This window comes from Enhydra lutris, unplaced genomic scaffold, assembly GCF_002288905.1.
Source record: "Enhydra lutris kenyoni isolate GAN:26980312 unplaced genomic scaffold, ASM228890v2 scaffoldscaffold23, whole genome shotgun sequence".
NCBI classification, from domain to species: Eukaryota; Metazoa; Chordata; class Mammalia; order Carnivora; family Mustelidae; genus Enhydra; species Enhydra lutris.
In genome coordinates, this window is record NW_019154107.1 from 21938396 (window position 1) to 21959886 (window position 21491).

At 45.2% G+C, this 21491-nt stretch overlaps 2 protein-coding genes across 4 annotated transcripts in view; both read right to left on the reverse strand.

The window, feature by feature from the left end:
• Position 1: 1 nt before the first annotated feature.
• LOC111150443 (chromosome unknown CXorf38 homolog) lies at positions 2 to 16211 on the reverse strand. 2 transcript variants are annotated; one of them, XM_022507910.1, is made up of 7 exons: positions 15992 to 16211; positions 15706 to 15840; positions 10842 to 10961; positions 9097 to 9246; positions 8627 to 8806; positions 3024 to 3206; positions 2 to 1316 (listed from the first exon to the last, which is right to left on the reverse strand). In XM_022507910.1, the coding sequence occupies exons 1-6, from the start codon at positions 16205 to 16207 to the stop codon at positions 3045 to 3047; spliced, it is 963 nt and encodes a 320-aa protein (XP_022363618.1). In that variant the 5' UTR covers positions 16208 to 16211; the 3' UTR covers positions 2 to 1316; positions 3024 to 3044. The 2 variants fall into 2 exon arrangements, with proteins under 2 accessions (XP_022363618.1, XP_022363619.1); XM_022507911.1 differs by lacking the exon at positions 15706 to 15840.
• Positions 16212 to 18201: 1990 nt separating this feature from the next.
• The window catches only part of LOC111150414 (mediator complex subunit 14), a 69700-nt gene continuing 66410 nt past the window's right edge, over positions 18202 to 21491 (reverse strand). For both annotated transcript variants that reach the window (XM_022507836.1, XM_022507835.1), the window contains one exon: positions 18202 to 20534. In XM_022507836.1, the coding sequence (XP_022363544.1) occupies positions 20461 to 20534 (74 nt within the window). In that variant the 3' untranslated portion in view covers positions 18202 to 20460. The remainder of the gene's footprint in view (positions 20535 to 21491) is intronic.

A 21491-nucleotide genomic window follows, 5' to 3' on the forward strand; every position in this document is an offset into this window, starting at 1 on the left:
TGGGACAATGCCACAAACAGAATAGCCACATTTCTTCTAACCAACCCCTCGACCTCAATTCCTCTCCCAGCGGTAACACAGCAAAGGAGCCTGGGACAGGCATACAGCTTTCCGGACCTTTTATTGAAAAAGACAGAGTTTTACAGCATACCACGCAATGTTGAACGTTCTGCTTCTGTTCCGTGTGTGTTAGAGATCGTTCTGTCTCCCTGCACTGCAGCATGACGACATTCTTCTTTACAACCACAGAGTGCTCTGTGGCTTGGATGCGCTGGGATTTCACCAGTCATCTCTTGATGCCAGGCTCCCGGTGCCACTGTGAGCACTCCCGTGTGGGCATCATGGGCCACGTGCCCAGATTCATAGAGAGGCCCACAGGCTGACATCCCTGTGCACGCTCCATTTGCTTTAAAGCCCTCTCTGGACATATCTTCCCTTTCTTCGATTTCAGTGTAGTTAAATGTTGCCAGTATAACGTTTTCTGCACAGTATCTTTCATTTATCAGAGCAGACAATAAATCCAAGACGATGGCACATATAACATCGTCCATACCTTATACATCCTCACATCTGGCATCCTTTTCAGTGCCCAGCTGTGGTGGACACTTGATAAATGTTTGACAGAGAAGGAAAAGCTAACTGGACACAAGGGATATGAGACGAAAGTGTTCATAACCCTAAGTTACTAAAGTTAGAAAGCAGGTCTTAACTTGGTTAGTGAATCAAGATTTAATTGGATCCTACCTTCCAGATGTACCTTACATCTAGAAGCTGGGAAACGTTTCAGCAAATTTCTTAGTCTGGGCATGGTTGCGAGAACAATGAAGATTCTTACTTTACTATGGAAGTTTTCTAAAGAAATTGTGTGAAATGGACGGACAAAGAAAATGTACAATTCAAGACCCGTCAGTTAGGAACATCTGCCTTCATGCAGGGTTTATAGCATTATATACATGCATTTTAATGTAAAAATATGCCAAATATACCCCCACCCTCTGCCCATTGTCTACAGAGCACATCCTTGATGGGCAGCCGAGCAAGCGAACGATGGCTTCCTTTGGGCTTGGAGTGGAAACACTTCCTCCAAGGAATGCGGCAGGTGGCAATTCTGTCCCTGAAGGTCCAGAAGTGACCTGGCCCCGTTAAGTGCTGCTGGCTTTGAAAAGGAGCAGATGGAGGGGAGGGAGGCTGATCCCATGGACCACTGCATATGACTGGACAGTGGTTTTGCAGTTGAGGAAACAAATAGGACAAAGTCAGAAGTGGAGAACTCTTGGGGTAAAGCAATAGACGAAGTTACAGATGGATCTGTCAATCTGTGGAAAGAAAACGATGCCTCTGAATTTCCGTTAAGAATGGTGATATTTGGGGCGCCTGGGTGGCTCAGTGGGTTAAAGCCTCTGCCTTCAGCTCAGGTCATGATCCCAGGGTCCTGGGATCGAGCCCCGCATCGGGCTCTCTGCTCACAGCGGGGAGCCCCCTTCCCCCTCTCTCTCTGCCTGCCTCTCTGCCTACTTGTGATCTCTGTCTGTCAAATAAATAAAATCTTTAAAAAAAAAAAAAAGAATGGTGATATTTCATCCTTAAATCTCATAACAAAGGACAAGGCTTAGTTAACAGTATGACACACATTCATGTGTAAGAATAAATTGTTGGTGGATCCTTCAGTCAACAAATATTTGTGAAGCACACGAGGGCTAGGCCCGTGCTCAGCACTCAGAATATATAGAACTGACCAGAAAGGGCCATGATGGCCACGGGAGGTGACTTTTCCCAGGAGTGCCATACACAAGCCAGCAACTGCAGAGCTTTCCCCGACGTCCCCATCTGTGATGCTGGCTTGGGCCCTCTGCCTGCTTTGGTCAGTTAAGTCACCGTGTTCTCCAGTCCCCCGTGACCAGCGTGGGCCCACCTCCTCGCCCTACCGGCCTGGCCTATCAGAAATGGGGACAAATAATTCTGTACTAACCAGAAAAGGCTAGGAAATGGCCTTTCCGGAGATTGTTTTCTTGCCTTCTTCCAAAAAGGAAGGATTTATACCTCAACATTTATATCACAGTCTCCCTGACCCCTGCTGCCGCTTGGGCATCCTCCTAAAAGAGACTTTCAGGAATGGGTGTGGGGACAGGGCTTGGGTGCCATTGGGCAGAACACTCAGTGTGACCCTTTGCACAGGCCTGGCCAACCACAGACTTTACTGTGTGAAGCAGTTGAAAGTTTAGGACCAGAAAAGAATCTTACCTTCTGAATAGAAAACAAAAACAAAAACAAAAAACCACCCTCCCCCCAAAACCCTAATGCCCCAAACCCCAAAACCCCAAAATCAAAACAAACAAATAAAACAAGACAAAAAAAACTCTGGATGACAGCAAGTTTTGGCACAGCAGCATCTAACATTTTTTTGGGCAGTTACAGATAACACAACACCAAGCTTATGAATATTAAGAAAAATATTCCCAAAGAGTCAAAGAAGTCTAGGACAAACCAACAAAAATTCCTTTTCTGTCTGGGCAGGGTACTCTGATAAGTGTTTCCTTTTGCACAGAAAAGAAAAGCTGAGATTGAAGCCATGCTGACATTCACATAACAGGCCTGATTTCTGTCAGAGGGCAATCTAAAACAACAGAAAATATTTAATTTCCTTTATTTGAAAGGAAACCATGAAACATTGGAGACAGTCATTTTAACAAATTTTTCTTATGGAAATGAACAAGTTGTTAAAAGCTAGGTATCACTGGCATTGTTTTAGAGCTGACAGGCTTTTTGATTAAGTCAGAAAGTTGATTTACTTAAGACTAAACCAGTGACTCCAGGTATATTGGACTAAACAAAGCTGACAGGGATATTATGTTGAATTACTTCACAGATGTGAGAACCACCAATTAGAGCACAGAGCTCAGTGTCCTTTCTTTCAAATAATAAGGACACGGGGAAACTTCAGGTTACACCAAATTGTGCATTCATCACCGCCTTACATAAGAGAACAGGCATCAGGGTGATGAGGTTATTTTGTCCTTACTTACCGTCACATGCAGGAAATCACCTCAGGCCTTCCCTTCAGGTGTCTGGGCCCCAGGTTCCTTGGAATCTGGATTTTGGTGCTGTAGATGGAGGCTGTCTAGCTTCTGCAGATCTCCTATAAGACCACTTCTAAGATCCTTATTGTTTCTCAGAAATTCTTTTACCACTTGCAATCGGTTTAAGATCTGCAAGAGGAAATCATATGATGTATGGCTTAGATCATTTAATAGCAGGCTTGTAATTCAGATGGAAAACTTACTAGGTCTGAGACTGGCTCCTTTTCACGTGTCCACCAATAGCTGGTTCTGGGGCCACACAAGGGGTTGTTTGTCTCCTCAAATTTTTTTGCTTTTTAAAGGCTAATATCCAAAATAGATGAGGAACTCGTACAACCCAATAGCCAAAAACCTCCAAATAATCCAATTAAAAATAGACAAAGGACCTAAATAGACATTTTTCCAAAGAAGATGTATTATTGGCCAACAGGTACATGAAAAGATGCTTGACATCGCTCATCAGGGAAACATAAATCAAAACCATGATGAGGGGACACCTGCAAGGCTCAGTCGTTAAGTGTCTGCCTTCGGCTCAGGTCATGATCCCAGGGTCCTGGGACTGAACCCCGCATCAGGCTCCTTGCTCAGCCTACTCCTCCCTCTCTCATTCCTCCTGCTTGTGTTCCCTCTCTCTCTGTGTCAAATAAATAAATGAAATCTTAAAAAAGAAAAACAACCACAATGTGATCTCACCACATGCCTGTTAGAATGGCCATCACTGAAAAGACAAGAGATAACCAACACTGGAGAGGAGGTAGAGAAAAAGGAACCCTTGTGAACTATTGGTGGAATGTAAATTAGTGCAGCCAGTGTGGCAAACAGTATGGAGGCGCCTCAAAAAATTAAAAATAGAGCTACCCCATGATCCAGCAGTTCCACTTCTGGGAACATATCTGAAGGAAACGGAAACACCATGTTGAAGAGATGATGTGCACCCCTGAATTCATAAGCAGCATTATTTACAACAGCTAAGACATGGAAACAACCTAAGTACCCCCTGAGAGATGAATGGGTAACGAAGATGTGGTATATATATACAATGGGATATTATTCAGCCATAAAAAGAAGGAAATTCCGCCATTTGTGGTAACATGTAGGTCGGGTCATCAAGTCGTATACCCTAAACTTATGCAATGCTGCATGTCAATTACATCTCAATAAAAATGGAAAAAAATTTTTAAATTCTTTTTTGCTTTAAAACCTCCTACATTTGTAGGAAAGGCCTATATATCTACCCCATCTCTATATGTGTATATACACACGTTTGCATATATATATATATATATATATATACATACAAAAATAAAATAAGGGGTGTGTGGGTGGCTTATTTGGTTGGGCAGTCAACTCTTGACTTTGGCTCAAGTCATGATCTCAGGGTTGTGGGATAGAGCCCCGTGACAGGCTCTGTGCTCAGAGTGGGGTCCACTTGAGGTTCTCTCACTTCCTCTCCCTCTGCCCCTCCTCCCACTCATGCATGCTCTTTTATTCTCAAATAAATAAAATCTTTTAAAAAATAAAATAAAATGAAGCCCTTTCATTTGGAATTTGTACCTGCACATTTATTACTATTACATATATGTATATTTATTACTATTAAATATTTATAAAATATAGATGTTTTAATAGTAATAAATATACAGGTACAAAATTCAAAATGAACACATGAGAACAAGGTAAAAAGTCAGTTTGACACAGTCAAAACAAATTTTTTAAATTAAGAATGGGGAAGGCTTATGCATGTTTATAGGTAAAGGGAGAAGAGGAAATAGAGGTGAAAAAACAGAAAGTACTGGAAAAATTACGGAAATATAGTCAGACAGACTTGGATTGTGAAGCCCAGCTTTACCACTTAACCAGCTGTGTGACGCTGGGCCAGACACCTGATCTCTCCGAGCTTCCTTGCCCGTATGCGAATGGAGGATGATGATACCAACACTACCTAGGATTCTTAAAAGGACTAGAAATAATCTACTTCAAGCGCTTAGCGTCGCGTCATTCCTTTCTATGGTCATTCCACAAATATTTATCCAGATCCAGTCTACTATGTGCTATGCACTGCTCCAGGCAAAAGATGCTTAGCACCTCCATTCCTCCAAACTCTTGGGCTTGTCTTGCACGTGTCTCTGTGCCCCTTCTCACCACCCCACGTCTTTGCTGCCAGCCTGGGCTCTGAAGCCAGTATGGGCAACAGCCTCCTCCCAGCTCTCCCCACTCCTGGCCTCCTGCCGCGGGCTCAAGAGGGAAAGACTCTGCCCTTTCAATGGCTAACAGGCCACCCACACTTGCTTCCTCCACCTTCCCTTCTTTACCCCTACCTGAAGGCCCTTCCTCCAGGTGTGCACCTGGCTAATCCTCCACAAGCCCCCCGCCCCAACCAGAACGCAACCTGCCCCTCGGCCCCAGGGGCCCCAGCCGATTGGGCTAAGTCCTGATCACCCAGGCTGTGCTCCACATAGTACTTCTTCTAATGCTTAGAAGCGGCGCATACATACGACGTTGACTGTTTACTGCCTCCCCCTACCGGGGTCTTTGTTTTGTTCACTGACGCACACTAAGCTTCCAGAACAGAGCCTGGCACATGGGAGGCACATGGTCTGTAACTATTTCTGAAATGTCATAAATGAAGGGTTATTTCCATCCTCCCCCCCCGCCCCCCACTGCTCAAGGCTCCCCAGAGATCTCTGTGGAGATGGTTCCCTCCCCTGGCTTTAAGAAATCACTAATGATTTTAAAGAATGTGCAAATTCCTTACATGTTTCTCAGCCACCTACTGCGCTTGCCATGCTTTTGCTGAATGGTTAAACTTGCTGGACCCTAACAGAGCCCTGAGGGCTGGCAGGGCATGATGGAGGGGTCTTGGGTGGTGGCCAGAGGCTGCTGCGGATGGGCCCATGGTGGGCACACAGCACACGTGTCCCAAGGGGCCTAAGCAGCTGCTGCTCCCACTTGGCTCTGGAGTGGAATGAGTCTCCCAGGCACAGAGAGTGGATTTTAATGGGAACCCCTTTTTAGAATGCTAGACATCACGGAGGCTCATCAACTCAACAAACGGGATGGAGGTGATGAGCTCTGTCTGCTCGGCAGTCCCTGGCACCCCCAGGCTCCGTGATGCCCTGCCTGGAAACCATCACAGTAAATTACCACCACGAACCATTTTTTCTCACCTTGGCTTTCCAAAGTTAGCCATGCTGATTTCACGAACACCAGAAACAGGTCTTGTGAAACAGTCACCAAAAAAGCCCGTGGCTCTACTATAACCATGGCATTTCTAAATTCCTGGATGCCTGGTTTTTCATTTTTAGCATCTCAAACGAGAAGGCACCTTACCGCTGATAGTGTCTTACAATAAACTGGCAGTGGTTTTTTTTCGTTTGTTTCTTTCTTAGAAGTAACTGGATTCATGCTGTCTTACAGCTGATGGCACTTGCAATTCAATGGAATTTGGTTTATCAAATCCTCTGACTTTGGAGACTAATCCTAAAGAACACGGATGCCTATATATAGTACCGAACCTTCCAGAAGAGAGCAGTTCCACACGCTGTGGAAAGCCAACTTTGAACTTCTTCGAGATAACAGGCCACTCAATCCTAACTTACATTTTGATCAATTGAAATAACAAGAGAGATGCCATAGTCTACTGAACAGAAAGCACGAGAAATGAGAATTTATCAGTGCTATCTAGAGACTCTGGGGATCCAGAGGACTAACCCACTCACCCCAATTTCCTGTTCGTGAAACAAAGATAATGAGGGTCAGAATTTACAGTAGCTAGCTCCTTGGTGATAGGGGAGCTGCAGGGCTGCAATGCAGAAAGGCATAGAACCAGGCAGCAAGACCCGGGCCTGCCCTCACTTGCCAGCCGTGTGGCCTGGTGTCTGTCAGCGCCTGTCCTTGCGGTTGCTGCCTCCCGTGGAAAGCAGGCGGCTCTGGGCCCTGCCAGGTTCCCTGCCAGCTCTGAACTTACACAGACTCCTGGCTTGAGTGAACCACTACGGATGCATTTTGTTGTTTGTCACACAAACAGAAAAAAAGAACTACGGCTCCCTCAAGAGAGAAGATGGAGTTACTGATGCCTCTGGGGCCTTAAGCCTGATTGTCCCCCCTCCCCCACCAGGTTGTCTCCTGTTCCCCGAGGCTTCTAACAGAAGCCGCAAAAACAAAACTGGGGCTGGTTCTAACCATGTTTTAAAATAAACTCAGATAAAACACATGGATTTAGAGAACAGAAAACGTAACCATCTTTTTCATTGCTGTACATGCCTATGGTGTGCTCGGGTGGGAGCATCCAAAAACCAGTGGTTTTCAATCCCTCTGCTAAAGGAACTCACCAAGTAGAATGAATGAAGCATCTAGGTCAAGGTCAAAATGGTTAATAGAGGCCTATGGAGCAGTGAGGAGCAAGGCTTAATAAATGAAACACACACTTTGTATTAAATACACAGTCTGTCTTTAAAGAGGTAAGCAGCAAAACTCCTTTCCTTGGACAAGGTAGAATGGAGAGGTAAAATGATTTGTCTAAGATCTCCTGGTGATTTAGAACTCTAATCTAGCAAGTACTGGAATATGTCTGAACTTTCCTAGTACAATTCTACTACTGTTCATTTTTTACCTTGCGTGTAACAAAGGGGATTCATTTGTCCTGTATTCCCTAGCAGGACTTACGACCATCATCAGCCTGCCATGGCCTAAGCTGGAAACCTTGTTGATCCTTTAACCCCTCCTTCCCCATCTTCTTCCAGCCCCATGCCACACCAAGTAATCTAAGCAGCCACTAAGAGCCATCAGCTCTGCCCAAGTAATGCCTCCAGAATCTGGCCCCTCTGCTGCCCCTCTAGTTTTTTTCCATTCTCACACGGCTGTGACAGCCTCCTGCTAGCCTCCTGCCTCCAACTACTGTGAGTTAACTTTCTATAAGCCACTGCAGAACTATCCGATTTACTCGTTCTTGCTTAAAGACACCTGTTGGCTCCCCGCTGCTTTTTGGGAACAAAGCCCAAGCCCCTTGAACAGCAGAGCAAGCCTTTCAAAATACGGCTCCAAGCTCACCTGACTGCCCTCACTTTGGACGGTCCCTCCTACGCCTGCCCTGTCACCACTCACGCCCCACTGTTCTTGTAGACGTCTGCCAGTACTGCCAGCTCCTTCGGCCAGCAGCACCCTTCTGCTCTTGCCAGTCTGCCACATTCTCGTGTGATTCTGCTAGTTCCAGCTCAACGGCACCCTCTCGGCAGTCTTTTTCTTGTAACCACCCCCTGACCTGCTGAGAACGCCCGGAGCCTTTTGTTCAGAACCCTGCTGTATCCCTTACCGCATTGGTCCACTCTGTGCACACACTGGGCACTCGACTGTTGGCTGACCGAGTGAAAATATTTGTGGCGAGGTAATATTGGTCTGTGCCAAAAGCATACTCATTTCTGAAAGCGATCTGACTTCTAAATCAGAAACATAGCTGGAAGTCTGCTAAAAGGAGAGACTTTTCCTCTCTGGTGCCTTTCTTTGTTTTGTTTACTCACACAGAGTGGATGATACTTTTTTTTTTTTTTTACCTCTTCAGGCAACACGTCTTGTTCTTGTGCTTGAAGATAGATCTCTTGAAGTTTTTCCTTTAGTAATTCCATTTCTATTTCGTTGACTTGACTCTCACTCAGATAGACTCCTGTTTCGTATTCACACCCATCTCGCTGATCTTCGTCAGGAATGTGAACAGCCCAGTCAGATGTCAGCAGCTGTTGGATTACCGAATGTGTGAATGATGGAATGGAAAAGATACTCCACTGGGTTGCTCAAAGAACTTGTAACTAAACATCTTTGACTGGATCCACTTCAGTAATATCCTGTGACCAGAGATAAGCTTCTCAAGCCCAGCACAATTCTGGATTTCGTATCAGCATCTCTCCCCCTGCTCACATTCTATAATGTCATTTAAATCTAAGAAACTTCAAATTCTAAATGAGAGACTGCAGTTGCCTTTTCCCCCTTAATTCTTTAGGGCAAAACTATTAAATCTGATTTTTACCTGTTCTATTCTGGCGTATGTTGCCACAATCTCTGGAATATTCTTGAATTCATTCAGGAAATTTTGGATCTTCATCTGAAAATCTCGAAGCCAAAGAGAAGACACTTTCATCTCTGAAGAATGCATGATTTCGTTACGACACTTAATCACCTACCGAAAGGCCAAAAAAAAAAAAAAAAAGGATAGAAGGTTTCAAAGTCAAATGACAGAGTAAATGGAGATTTTGTAGTTCCTAAGTAAAATTACAGGGATGCCTGGGTAAGCTCAGTTAAATGTTTGACTTCAGCTCAGGTCATGATCTCAGGGTCCAGGGATGAAGTGCCACATTGGGCTCCCTGCTTAGCAGGGAGCCTGCTTCTCCTTCTCCCTCTGCCCCTCCCCCTGCTTGTGCTCAACTCTTGTTCTCTCTCTCAAATAAATAAATAAATAAAATCTTTAATTTTTTAAATCATTTTTTAGAAGATTTTATTTATTTATTTGACAGAGAGAGAAATCACTAGTAGGCAGAGAGGCAGGCAGAGAGAGAGGGGGAAGCAGGCTCCCCACTGAGCAGAGAGCCTGATGTGGGGCTCGATCCCAGGACTCTGAGATCATGACGTGAGCCAAAGGCAGAGGCCCAAACCACTGAGCCACCCACGTGCCCAATAAGTAAATTCTTTTAAAAGGGGGGGGGGGCGCCTGGGTGGCTCAGTGAGTTAAAGCCTCTGCCTTGAGACCCTGCCTCATGATCTCAGGGTCCTGGGATTGAACCCCGAATCGGGCTCTCTGCTCAGCAGGGAGCCTGCTTCCCCCTCTCTCTCTGCCTACTTGTGATCTCTGTCTGTCAAACAAATAAATAAAATCTTAAAAAAAAAAAAAAGCTATGTCACATAACATATGTCAAGTGGAATAAAAAAAAAAAGAAAAGAAAAATGACAGGAAGGCTTTGTTAATTACAAAACCCACAAGTGAGGCCTGTAGGTGCTACCAGGGCTTGAGGGGTTGTTCAACCACCTGCTACCTAGGAGTCATTGGAATCAGAAATACAAAGAAGCCTACAACTACTATTAACTCTTGAAATCTTGTGACTGGCTGGTTATCTCTTACACAATCCCCAAATCTCTTAACTTAAAACCACCTGCCAAAGAGCAAGAATATTGGTTTCTGGCTCTGGGTACACCCAAAGGCTGAAGCAGACAATGCGAAAATCTTGTAAATATTGTTGTGATCTCTTCTGACATTGTCCATTAGTGTTTATGCTTCCTTCAGTCCCGTGTGCCTTGGTCTTGCAACTACAGCCAAAGAAATTCAGAAGGGCAGGATTCAAATGTTGGCATATGATGGACAGAATGGTGCACTGCTCTTCTATTTTTTTTTTTTTTTTTAATATGGATTACTTTGCTTCTGTTTATGGCAGACCACGGAAGAGAAATCTGTGGTTTATCTATTTTAGCAGCAAACAGTACAAGATCAAGGTCCTGGGAAACCTCAGTGAGGGAGAACTAAGGGGTCCGTCTCCTACCTCCATTTGTATGGGGCTTTTCAGACATAGAGAAGGTGCATGCGCCGTGAGCCCCGCTAGCCCACTTAGCGACGCCAACCTTGAACCAAAGCCTAACTTTCCTTGCACACTGCTGTTTCGGGGAGAGCCTGTGTGCTATGTGTGCATGGCTGCTTTGGCACCACAGGATGCGTCTCTCAGCTGGTCTTCACAGTACCCACCCGACCGACTCTCACTGTGCGGTTTTAAATCTGCCGGCTCTTACCTCGGTGACTTTCTTTCGATCAACGGTGAAGTGATCGCAGGAGTTGATGAGACTTAAAAGAGCAACGGCATCACATTCCTCGGGGCCGGTTTTGTCTGCCAGTCCTCGGGGCATGAAAGCCTACAGTAGGGGAGGCACAAGGGACACCTGAGTCTCCTCCAACCCTAAGAGCTAGCGGGGACAGGTGTTATTTGCCCGCTTCCCAAATGATAACCGAAATTCTTACTGAGGTTTCTCAGTAAGAACTCTAAATAAAGAAACCTGCTCCCTTGAAAAGAAATCCATCTCAGCAGGCAAGCAACCGCATTGCTCCCTACAGTACTGCTTATAATGGGATTCCAACACGGGCTTGCAGTCGGGGGCCCACACATGCCAAGGAGAGTCAGGGCTACATTCCTCACGGTGCTGGAATCCTCCACTGGAACCTCCCATAATTAAGAACTCTGTAGGGACGCCTGGGTGGCTCAGTCAGTTAAGCGTCTGCCTTCGGCTCAGGTCATGATCTCAGGGCCCTGGGATCAAGCCCCGCGTTGGGCTCTCTGCTCAGCACGAAGCCTGCTTCTCCTTCTCCCTCTGCCCCCTCTTGCTCTCTTGAACGCTCTCTCAAATAAGTAAGTAAAATCTTAAAAAAAAAAAAACAAACTTTGTATACCCTCTATTACCCATATCCGAAGGTACAGTAGCCAGTAACATCACTCTTTCCACATCTTAACAGCCACTGACATGCTGAACCTCTGAAAGTCTATGATGCGTGCTATGATTTATTTTTTTTAAGATTTTATTTATCTCTTTATTTACTTAGAGAGAGCATACCAGCAGGGAGAGGGGCAGAGGGAGAGAGAATCCCAAGCAGACTCTGCGCTGAGCACAGAGCCTGACGCGGGGTTTGAGCCCATGACTGGAGATAATGACCTGAGCTGAAATCAAGAGTCAGAGGCCCAACCTACTGAGCCACCCAGGCGCCCGTGGATGCTATGATGTTAACACAGAAGGTAACTCAAGTATCACAGCCAAACTAGGGCAACGACATTGAAGGAAAAAAATTTTTTTTACCTCAGCTCCTGCTGGGAGGATGGTCCCCAAGTTAGAGGGGGTCTTAGGTGCCTCAAAGCCAGGCATAATTTTTCTTCTCCATGACACGGTATGTCCTGCCTGACATTTTCTCACCAACATAGACCTGTCTTTTCCACATTCATGTTTTTTATTCTCACCATTATTCCCTTTCTTCCAAATTAGAAGCTGACAAGGGGGCTCTGCTGTCTCTGTGCCACCGAAAGGAGTTTCTTAAAATGGTATCACGTGCCACTGTGTTCCGTATGTCAAATGCACAGTGGTGGGAAATGCGTGGTACTCCCTCCCCCTACCCTCCCCTGCCTTTTCAGTGAGTAGGAGACGAGGTTGCAGAATCCAGCAGGGCCTGGATCATGCTGGGCCTCACTGGCCCTGGAAAGGAGTTTGCAGTTTATTCTAAGGACGTCGGGAAGCCATCCAGGGGTTTTAAGCAAGGGAAGAAAACAATCTGATTCCCTCTCTTGAGGACCACACATTCTGCTGTGGGGAGAAGCGCCCAGAGCAGCAGCAGAGGCGGCCAGGTGGGGGGATGCAGCCAGCAGCCAGGCAGGAGGCAGAGAGAAGGAACTAGCTTGCAGGTGTAAACAAGGGGGCAGTGACCAGGACAGACAGATGGAGGGTGGTAGCAGGTCGTGGCTGCTGGGGCCTGGCCACGGGTTTGGGGGTTAGAGATGAATCCTGCTTGAGGAGTAAATTCAAAGTGCCCAGGAGGGAGTATGGCGAAGGGTGGAGCATGCAGCTGGACAGGGACACCTGGGGCTCAGAAGAGAGGGCAGGGCTGGGGAGACAAATCGGGGGGCCATCAGCACGAGTACAGTATTGAATGGTGAACTCCACGGGCCGGGGCAGTATCGCCAGAAGAAGGGGACAGAAGAGGCCTGAGAAAGGCGGGCCAGGGATGGGAAGGAGGCTGAGGAGGAGCCAGGGAGCTAGGAGGAAACCCGTGGGGGACAGTGACGTCACCAAGTGATAAGTGCTTCAAGAAGCAGGGCCAGTTGTGCCAAATGCCTGAGAGGAGAGAAAGATGAGGCTGGAGAACTGAAGGTCAAACGTGCCCGACAAGGCAGATGCAGAGGGCTGGTAGGGCCAGGGGCCAGGCAGGAATGGCTTAAAGAGTCACGGGCAGCTGAGGAACAGAGCGCAGGCACAAAGTCCTTTCTAAGAAGCTCCACCGGGTATGCATATGGGAGGCAAATACAGAAATGTGGGGAGAGAGCTGGAGGGAATGGCTCAAGGGAAGTTTTTCTTTTTAAATTTTGTTTTCCAAATATTTATTCAAGTGTTTTTTTAAACAGCTTTTTTTTTATATCAAAGTACTCCCTACTTGAGAGAGAGAGATACTTTTTTTTTTTAAGATTTTATTTATTTATTTGACAGAGATCACAAGTAGGCAGAGAGGCAGGCAGAGAGAGAGAGGGGGAAGCAGGCTCCCTGCTGAGCAGAGACCCCCCCCCCCAATTTGGGGCTTAATCCCAGGACCCTGGGATCATGACCTGAGCCGAAAGCAGAGGCTTTAACCCACTGAGCCACCCAGGCGCCCCTAAACAGCTTTATTGAGATATAAACAGCTTTATTGAGACATACCATATAATTCACCCCCTTGAAGCACACAGGTTTTTGTTTTTGTTTTTTTAAAGATTGTATTTATTTATTTGACAGACAGAGACCACAAGCAGGCAGAGAAGCAGGCAGAGAGAGAGGAGGAAGCAGGCTCCCGGCCGAGGAGACAGCCCGATGCGGGGCTCGATCCCAGGACCCTGGGATCATGACCTGAGCTGAAGGCAGATAGATGCTTTACCAACTGAGCCACCCAGGTGCCCTCCTCCAGGGAGAGGGAGAAAGAATCCCAGGCAGACTCTCCAGTGAGCTTTGAGCCCGATGCAGGGCTCGATCCCAGCACCCTGAGATCACCACCTGAGCCAAAATCAAGAGTCAGATGCCCAACCGACTGAGCCACCCAGGCACCCCAGTTCATCACTTTTTATGGCTAAATGACATTGTATGGACAAGGCCACAGTTTGCTCATCCATTCATCAACTGATGGACATTTGTGTGGTTTCCACCTTTGGCTGTTATGTTATGAATAGTGCTGCTGTGAACACTCATGCCCAGGATCTTGTGTGGATGTGTAGTTTCATCTCATTGCGTACAAACCTAGAAGTGGAACTGCTAGGTCATATAGTAACCCTGTGTTTAATCCTGTGTTTTTTTTAAAAAAAATTAAATAAACAAAGGTAACATTAAAGCTATCTGTAGGGTGATGGGAATAAGCTGGGAGATAGACAGAATGGATACCTGAGGTCTGAAAGTCCACGGACAGGTGGGAGGGGATATGGCCCGACATACAAGTGAAGAGCCAAAGTGGTCAGAAGAGAGATGCCCTTCCTCCTTTGTGCCAGAAGGAAGATGATGGTGCACAGGGAGGTAGGTTCGCAGGTCTGGTAAAAAAGATGAGGAAGCACGAATCTGGGGCCATCCATCAACTCTTAAGAAAAATTGCACAAAGTCAGCAGCTGGCAGTGGGGGTGGGGGAATGGGAGCTTGGTGAGGGAAAGGCAGCAACAACTGTCGGCAGGAATAGGAGCCCTATACAGAGCCATGGCCAGACCACGGGGGCTCATGATCAAGAACTAAAAGTGAAACCATTCTGCTCCCTTGTGAGATTCTTCCCCTGAGCACAAGTAGATGACGGTGTCATCGGGACTGCTGTTGGGCCGTGCAAGTTCAGAGGAAGGAGAATAAAAGGAGGATGTGATCGAAGAATATAAACACCGGGGTTGGACTAGAAGGTCTGTTAGTGACAGCAACAAAAAGGGGCATGAGCAGGTCACACGGGCTTCAAGAGGACTCCAAGGGTATGAAAGCAGCAACAAAGACCAAACAGGTGAGGGACAGTCACAGTGAAGAGCAGAATTTTAAGTTTCTCTTTTCTAAGTAAAAGTAAAAGTTGGCAATTCTGTGGTGTCAACAACAAAAAAAATTGGGAAGAGGGTGTAGATGTGGTGGGTTTACGGGTTCACAATAGCCATGAGTCTGTGGCCATTGATCAAGTCCAACTTCCTCATTTTTGAGGTTAGAGAACACAGCCTGGCCTAAGGACATGCAACAGCAGCAGAGTGGGGACTCTGATCCCTGCTTCCCAGGCACTAAGTGTGTGCCTGTGGCTAATCAGCACGTAGAGGGACTACAAAAGTTCATTTGTGTTAGGGGCTGACTTTGCCCTGCCCCACCCCACTCCTTACTGGGCTTCTGGAAAACAAACAAAAAAAATCCCCAATTGGCCCAACTGGCAAGTCACAGAGCCAAGATCTAAGTCTTCTCTCTGGCTGCCCACTCCACCCGACCTCCCCAAAGTTTTATTCCTTACCTGGCCACTTAAAGTCCATTCTGTTTCAGCCCTAACTTCCCTTGGCTTCCTCTGCCATCCTGATGGCACCCTACAGCCAAAATGAGCTACTCAGGGAGCCTACACTCAAAAACGCCTTACTGTCTCTCCCTCTGGGCCTGTGTTCAGGATGCTCGCTCTACATCTTGCCTCAGCGTCTCATGCTGAAATCTTTCCTATAGCTGTCCAAGCAGGGGTGGCAAACTTAAATGTCTTGTTACCAGAAAGGTAGAAGGAAGCTTCTACTTCGCTAAGCTAAATCGGATCCTGTACAGCAGCTCTGGCCTGGACACTAAATCCTAGATCAAACACCCATTCCTCTATCTTTGCATCTATTTATGGGGCTCTGGGCTCTAGGTGACCGGCTATCTGGTGGGTCACCTCCTACCCTCTCAAGCAGGTGCTTACCTTGGCCACCTCCCAGGCGTCGACGGGCCAGCGGCCCGGCCGGCAGTTTCCCCAGTGGACGTCTCCATTCCTGTTGGTGTGGTGTTTCAAAATCTCCCGTTTCCACTCTGCGCAAACCTGACACTGAGGCTGAAACTACAGGGGGCGGCGGTGAGAAGGGGCCCATGAGGGAGGGGCGGCGTCTTGGGCAAGTGAGCCGGGGCGTTGCGGTCCGCCCCGCCCCAGGAGGGGCTCGGGACCCTACGCTCGGGGACCGGGACGGGGGCCAGGGGGGCCAGGGGCTCACCTGGCGGGCGCGCGGGCTACACCGAGAGCCGCTGCGGCAGGCGGCGCGGGGGCCCAGGCTGGGGGTTTCGGCGAGCAGGCCGCGGTGGAAGGCAAGCACCTCGCGGGCGACGAAGCCCTGTAGGCAGCCGCGCAGCAGCAGCAGGCAGTGGCCCGCCTTCACCCAGTTCTTGTACTCCGCGCAGTTAAGACGCGCGGCCAGTTCAGCCAGCACCATGTCCCGTCGGGGCCCGGGGGCGAGGGGCGGGGCGGGCGGTAGTGCGCAGGCGCGGAAGCCTGGGCGGTGCCGCCGGCGGGGCTCCGCCCAGAGCCCGCCCCCAAGTGCAGGGCGAAGGGAGGGGCCAGAGCTCCTCGCCAGGCGCCCAGGATCCCGGGGCGGAGCCTTCTGTCTTAAAGGGTAGGCCTGCTCCATCCCGGTGTTAGGTGACAGATGTGTGATGCTTGCCTAAAGAGCTTGTACCTGACACACTTACGCCCTTTTGTCTGTTCCCCCAAACCGAGACCCTGCCAGTCCCGGATTCGACTGCCTCTCCTAACGTCTGTGCTCTTTTATTGTAGAAATACATAAGATGCTCAAGGCACACTTTTTTGAATTACATATGTTCCTTGCATTATACAAGTCTATAGTTTGTTTAGTTCCAAAGCCCAATAGATTGGCTGTAGCAAGTAAGGGCATTAGTTCAGTGTGACTGCTGGCTACCTGCATCACGCATCTACCCTGCGTCTGCAGTGTCAAGGTGACACAAAGCTCAAAAACATTAGCCCCTGGACCATCTAGCAGAAGCAAACAAGATGCGCATCCCCTGGATTCTGTGGAGGGCTGTGCCACCCGGAGCCGGATAAGGGCTTCTTCCACTATGGTCCTGAAGCATCCAGCTTGGATGATTATTTAATACTCTTGGTTATAATTAGTGCTTTTTACATAAGGCAGTCTTAGTTAACTTCCAAGTAAGTGCCATGAGGATCAGAAGGCATGGACTATCAACTCCTTTTGTCAAGAAGTCCTCTCAGTTTTAGTTGCTTTTTAGTGAGCTTCTTGAGCTTGGAAGAGTGTTAAAACTTTCCCCTGACTTCGTGGTTAAGAGCAAAGTGGCACCAGTGTGTAGGAGCCCTAGCTCTGAATTTCAACTGCCCCTTTTCAACTGTTTGATCTTAAGTAAACTTAATTTTGAACTCAGCAAATTACTTCATTTCTCTGGGGGCTCAGTTTACTCATCTGTAAAAGGAGGATATTAATACCTACCCCATTGAGTTGTTGTGAGGATTAAATACACATTGAAATACTTAGGACAGTGCCTGGCAATAGAAAGCTCTCAGTAACTATTAGCTATTATTTTACATGGATCTAAACGTGTCATCATCAGTCATATTTCTGGGCAAGGTATTTGAACACATCGCTGGCCACTTGGAAGTGGAGTCAATATATAGAAAATTGTGAGATCTGGTCTCCTGGGGTTGTGCAGCACAATGCTCGTTGGCCTCTGCTTTTTTCTTAATAACCTCAATACTAAATCCACCCTAGGTAAATTTCAATTCATTTCCTTAGACATAAGACTGTCCACTCCCATCAAACCAAATGAAAGAGGAAATTTCCCAAGAAATAATGAAATATGCATTAACGTTTTTCCTTTCTGTCCTTTAAGTTTCCTGGTAAGTTCTCTTAAAATTTTCTGTATATTGATTTTTATATCAAGAACTTGGATTAATAAATATTTAAGTAAAACATAATAGGTAGTTCTTTGAGGGAAAAATCATGAAAGAAACTTTTTTATGTAGAAACTGGGTTCTGAATTTAAAGTAGCAAAATTATACTTCTTGAAGTTATCAAATTAATCATGGTCCACAGAATGACTAACAAACGGTTAGTATCCTGTGGCTGAATGAGTTCCTGTATTAACTGCAACAGTTATTAATGGTATTTAAATTCAAATCACATGTATTTTAGTTTCAGCTTGCACTAGCTCATATTTAACTTTCATACATAAGGTTTGGCCCCTGTTATTAGTAACTTGATTATGTTCTGTTGAATTTTTTGCTTTCTTCCTCTCTAATTCTGAAAGTACTCCTATACATTCTGAAACAGCATTTCAGCAAATGAAAAAAAGAAGCTGGCAAATCAGGACCAATTTCTTCTTTCGAGATCAAAACAATGCTAAGCCAGACTACAGTCCAAAATGTTTCCATGCAAATTAACTAGAGAGAGTTGGTAGTTCTCTGAAACTTGTATAAATTTTATTACCGAAATTACTAAAATTACATTGAAAACACTTTCAAAGTTAAGACCCCAACTACCTATCAGGAAAAAAACTACTATGGGCATCCAGTCCCTTTGATTGAACCTGGGTAACAAAAGAGGCAAAAGACATGGTTTATGCTGAAACCTAAGATTTGAATGCTAGTGTTTTCAAGCTTTAATAAAGTATATTTCAATTCCAAGTACCAAACATATCAAAATTCATATTCATGGGTTTATTCTTACGCATCGAAAGCAAATTCTGCTCACTGAATCCTATTTTGATTTGCACGAGGCATTCAGAGACGAGTTATAATCAGGAAAAAAGTGTCCACTGAATGCATCGTGTTTAAAAAATACAATTAACGTTTCAAAACCACACTTAAAAAGAATACCTGAAAAGTTTACTCTTTTCATAAAATTTGAGACAATATTATCCTGCTGATAAAAATACATTTCTTGTATATACATGTAGATTTCTACATGAAAGAAAGGACTCAGCCCCCAACAGAAAAGGGCTGACCCTTGATAAAGACATGTCAGATTGCCAAACTGATGTGATTTCCATTTTAAGGAGAACTGAAAACCGAAGGATAAAAGGTAAGTTAAAGGAAGGATAAAGTCCAGTAACCTGTTCCTAAACAGTGGTAGAGCTGGGCGAGAAGCAGGGGATAAAGGTAGAAATAAGACAACGAAGAAAGGCAAAGAAGGCCTGTACTCTGACCAGAAGTGAATGGAGAATCAAGCGAAGTTGAGAACAGATACAACATAGCTGCAGTGAGATGCCTGAAATTAGAATTTGGTAGTTGATAGTTAACAGAAGCTCAAATCATCTTAAAGTGGAATTAGAGCGTCTACAATTTACTGGAGAGCCAATATTCCTGTGACCAAATAACTCAGTACAGTATTATCACATAAAAAACTTTCCCAAATAACATTAGGTCACCAGAAGACCTTTGCTTCTCTTCTAATCACATTCTTTGAAGCTTAAAAAAGTCCCTGACTCCCGGGAGAGACAGCACGGTGCTCCAAAAAGAAACTCTGCTGAGATGTGTCAGTACCAGAAACTCCACTTGACCCTGGACGGGCACCGAATCTTGGATTCTTCAAAGTGAGGGCACTGTAACCAGGTTTCTTCCAAGCGAAACACTTTACCATTTTGTTGACAATGAATTAAGTTAGGATTGTTTAGAACAACCCCAAGCGTGGTGGGGAAGGCAAGGGCGGAGAAGTTAAGCAAGATAAAGAAATGTCACAGAAATTTCATGCAAGGGTGGAACACTCAAGTTCTAGGTTTCCTAATTCATGCTGTATGCAGAAGTATCCTGTAAACTAAATTTGCCTAACAGAAAAGTTTCCTTATCTTCAACGGATGAGAATGATTGCAGTATCTGAGATCCTTGATCAATACGAACTACCCGCTGTCTCTTCTCAAAGACAGGTTCACCTTGTTTTTTACTCGAATCCTACACTAAAAGACAACTACAGTGCTAAACGTTCACCACCAATCAAGTTAGGAATGTCTGAAGAAAATAAATTAATCTTGAAACAAAGAAGATGTTTTTGGTCAAATTTCAGACATTATCATTAGAAATTAATTATTGGCTCCACCAGGTGAAAGATGAAGGGAGGCCAGGAGAAGTCTACAGAGCTGATATACACACAAGTGAGTGTCACTGTTTGTTTTGTTTTGCTTTTTTTTAAACCTAGTTTTATTAAATATTGCTTCCTTGGGATGTGTTTATAACAACTCCCAGAACATTTTCATGTAAGGACTCAAAGCGGGCATATTAAAATACAGCTTCAATATAAAGTTTATCACAGTTTTACAGTATTCAAAAATGACAGACCTGCCTTAAAAAACAAAACAAAAACCAAAAAAAGGACTATTACACCCAAAACATAAGAAAACAATTAAATAAACAAGTTTGGCATTTCCATAACTTTATAGTATAAAACAGAATATTAAATCTATTACTGGCAAGCGGACACCGATGTTTTACCTAGCTTGAAATGTGTCCCATTTAAACACACTATACAAGTTCACTATACAAAAAAGATTGATGGTCTTTTTGATGAAAGAAGTGCACCCTGAAAATTTTTGCCAGTTTAGAATATTTAGCTCTTAAAGTCAAAAAAGTCCTTTTTTAAACTGAAGACTAAATTCTTTTTTTTTTTTTTTTTTTTTTGCTGTTTTGTCTCATTTGTCAGCCTTCCTGGTTTAAAAACAATAGTGTCTATGGACGCCCACCAGGGGGCAGTGTAAGATTAGCCATTAAATCACGAACAGCTGCAAATATTGTGCATTCACCTGCAACAGAGAAAAATGGTCATTAGCTATTCGCAATACAGGAAAGATGCTGTCAACACACTGGTGGGGGCAGGGATAATTAAATCTAAAATCAGCAAGTACTTCAAGGGTCAAAATAAAAGACTAACTGCACAGGCTACAGGGGATTGAGCTTCGGTGTTATGATACTTGGTTCTGGTTTTGTTTGTTTTTCTTCTTAGGAAATTCTGGGCAAGTCCAAGTTAGGTTTGAATTTAAGGAGAAATGCCTTGAGTTTCTCCACTGAAACACTGGAGCATTGGATAAGCCTTTAAAATTGGGTTTCAATGCTACTAAGAGTTTGTTTATGCATTCTGAATCTAATGAAAAGATCGAGTTTAGATTTATGCATCAGTTACAACAGCAAGATGTCCTTCTAAAGTTGCTTTAAAGGCCAGGTAAAAATGCCTATGATCGCACTGTCCAACAGAACTTTGTGTGCTGATGGAAATACTCTGTATGTGCACCGTGGCTCCTGAGTACCTGTCATGTAGCTAGTGTGCCTGAGGAACTGAATTTTAAATTTTAGTTAATTTTAACTAGCTTGAATTTAAATAGCCACATGTGGCTAGTGACAGTTATATTGGGCAGTGCAGTTCTATGACACATTTTGGATTTTTCTCAAACGTAAAGGAAATGATCAACTTCTGGAGTTCAACATTTATATCAGTTAATGAAAAGAGAGTGATTCTTAAAAGCACTTCACTGGAAGGGGAGGAAGTAACAGGTACGGGGGGGGGGCGGGGAGGGGATGCTGAAGTATATGGCACACCGACAATCCAAAAACAAGACTTGTTCAGGGCGGGCAGGTGGGGGGAGGCTAATGACTCATCCTTTCAATTTCCCCTTTGCTCAAAGAAACCAGAGACCCTGCCTCGTACTTCTTATGAACATTACATAGACTTAAATATAATAAACCCAAACCAGCTGTAAATAATA

What these genes read in the sequence shown, in the direction of transcription:
- LOC111150443 (XM_022507910.1), bottom strand. Translation starts at nt 16,207, where the DNA reads ATGGTGCTGGCTGAACTGGCCGCGCGTCTTAACTGCGCGGAGTACAAG. An exon ending in GTAGCCCGCGCGCCCGCCAG is followed by an intron (nt 15,841 to 15,991) that starts GTGAGCCCCTGG and finishes CGCCCCCTGTAG; the next exon opens with TTTCAGCCTCAGTGTCAGGT. An exon ending in CATACGCCAGAATAGAACAG is followed by an intron (nt 8,807 to 9,096) that starts GTAAAAATCAGA and finishes GTAATCCAACAG; the next exon opens with CTGCTGACATCTGACTGGGC.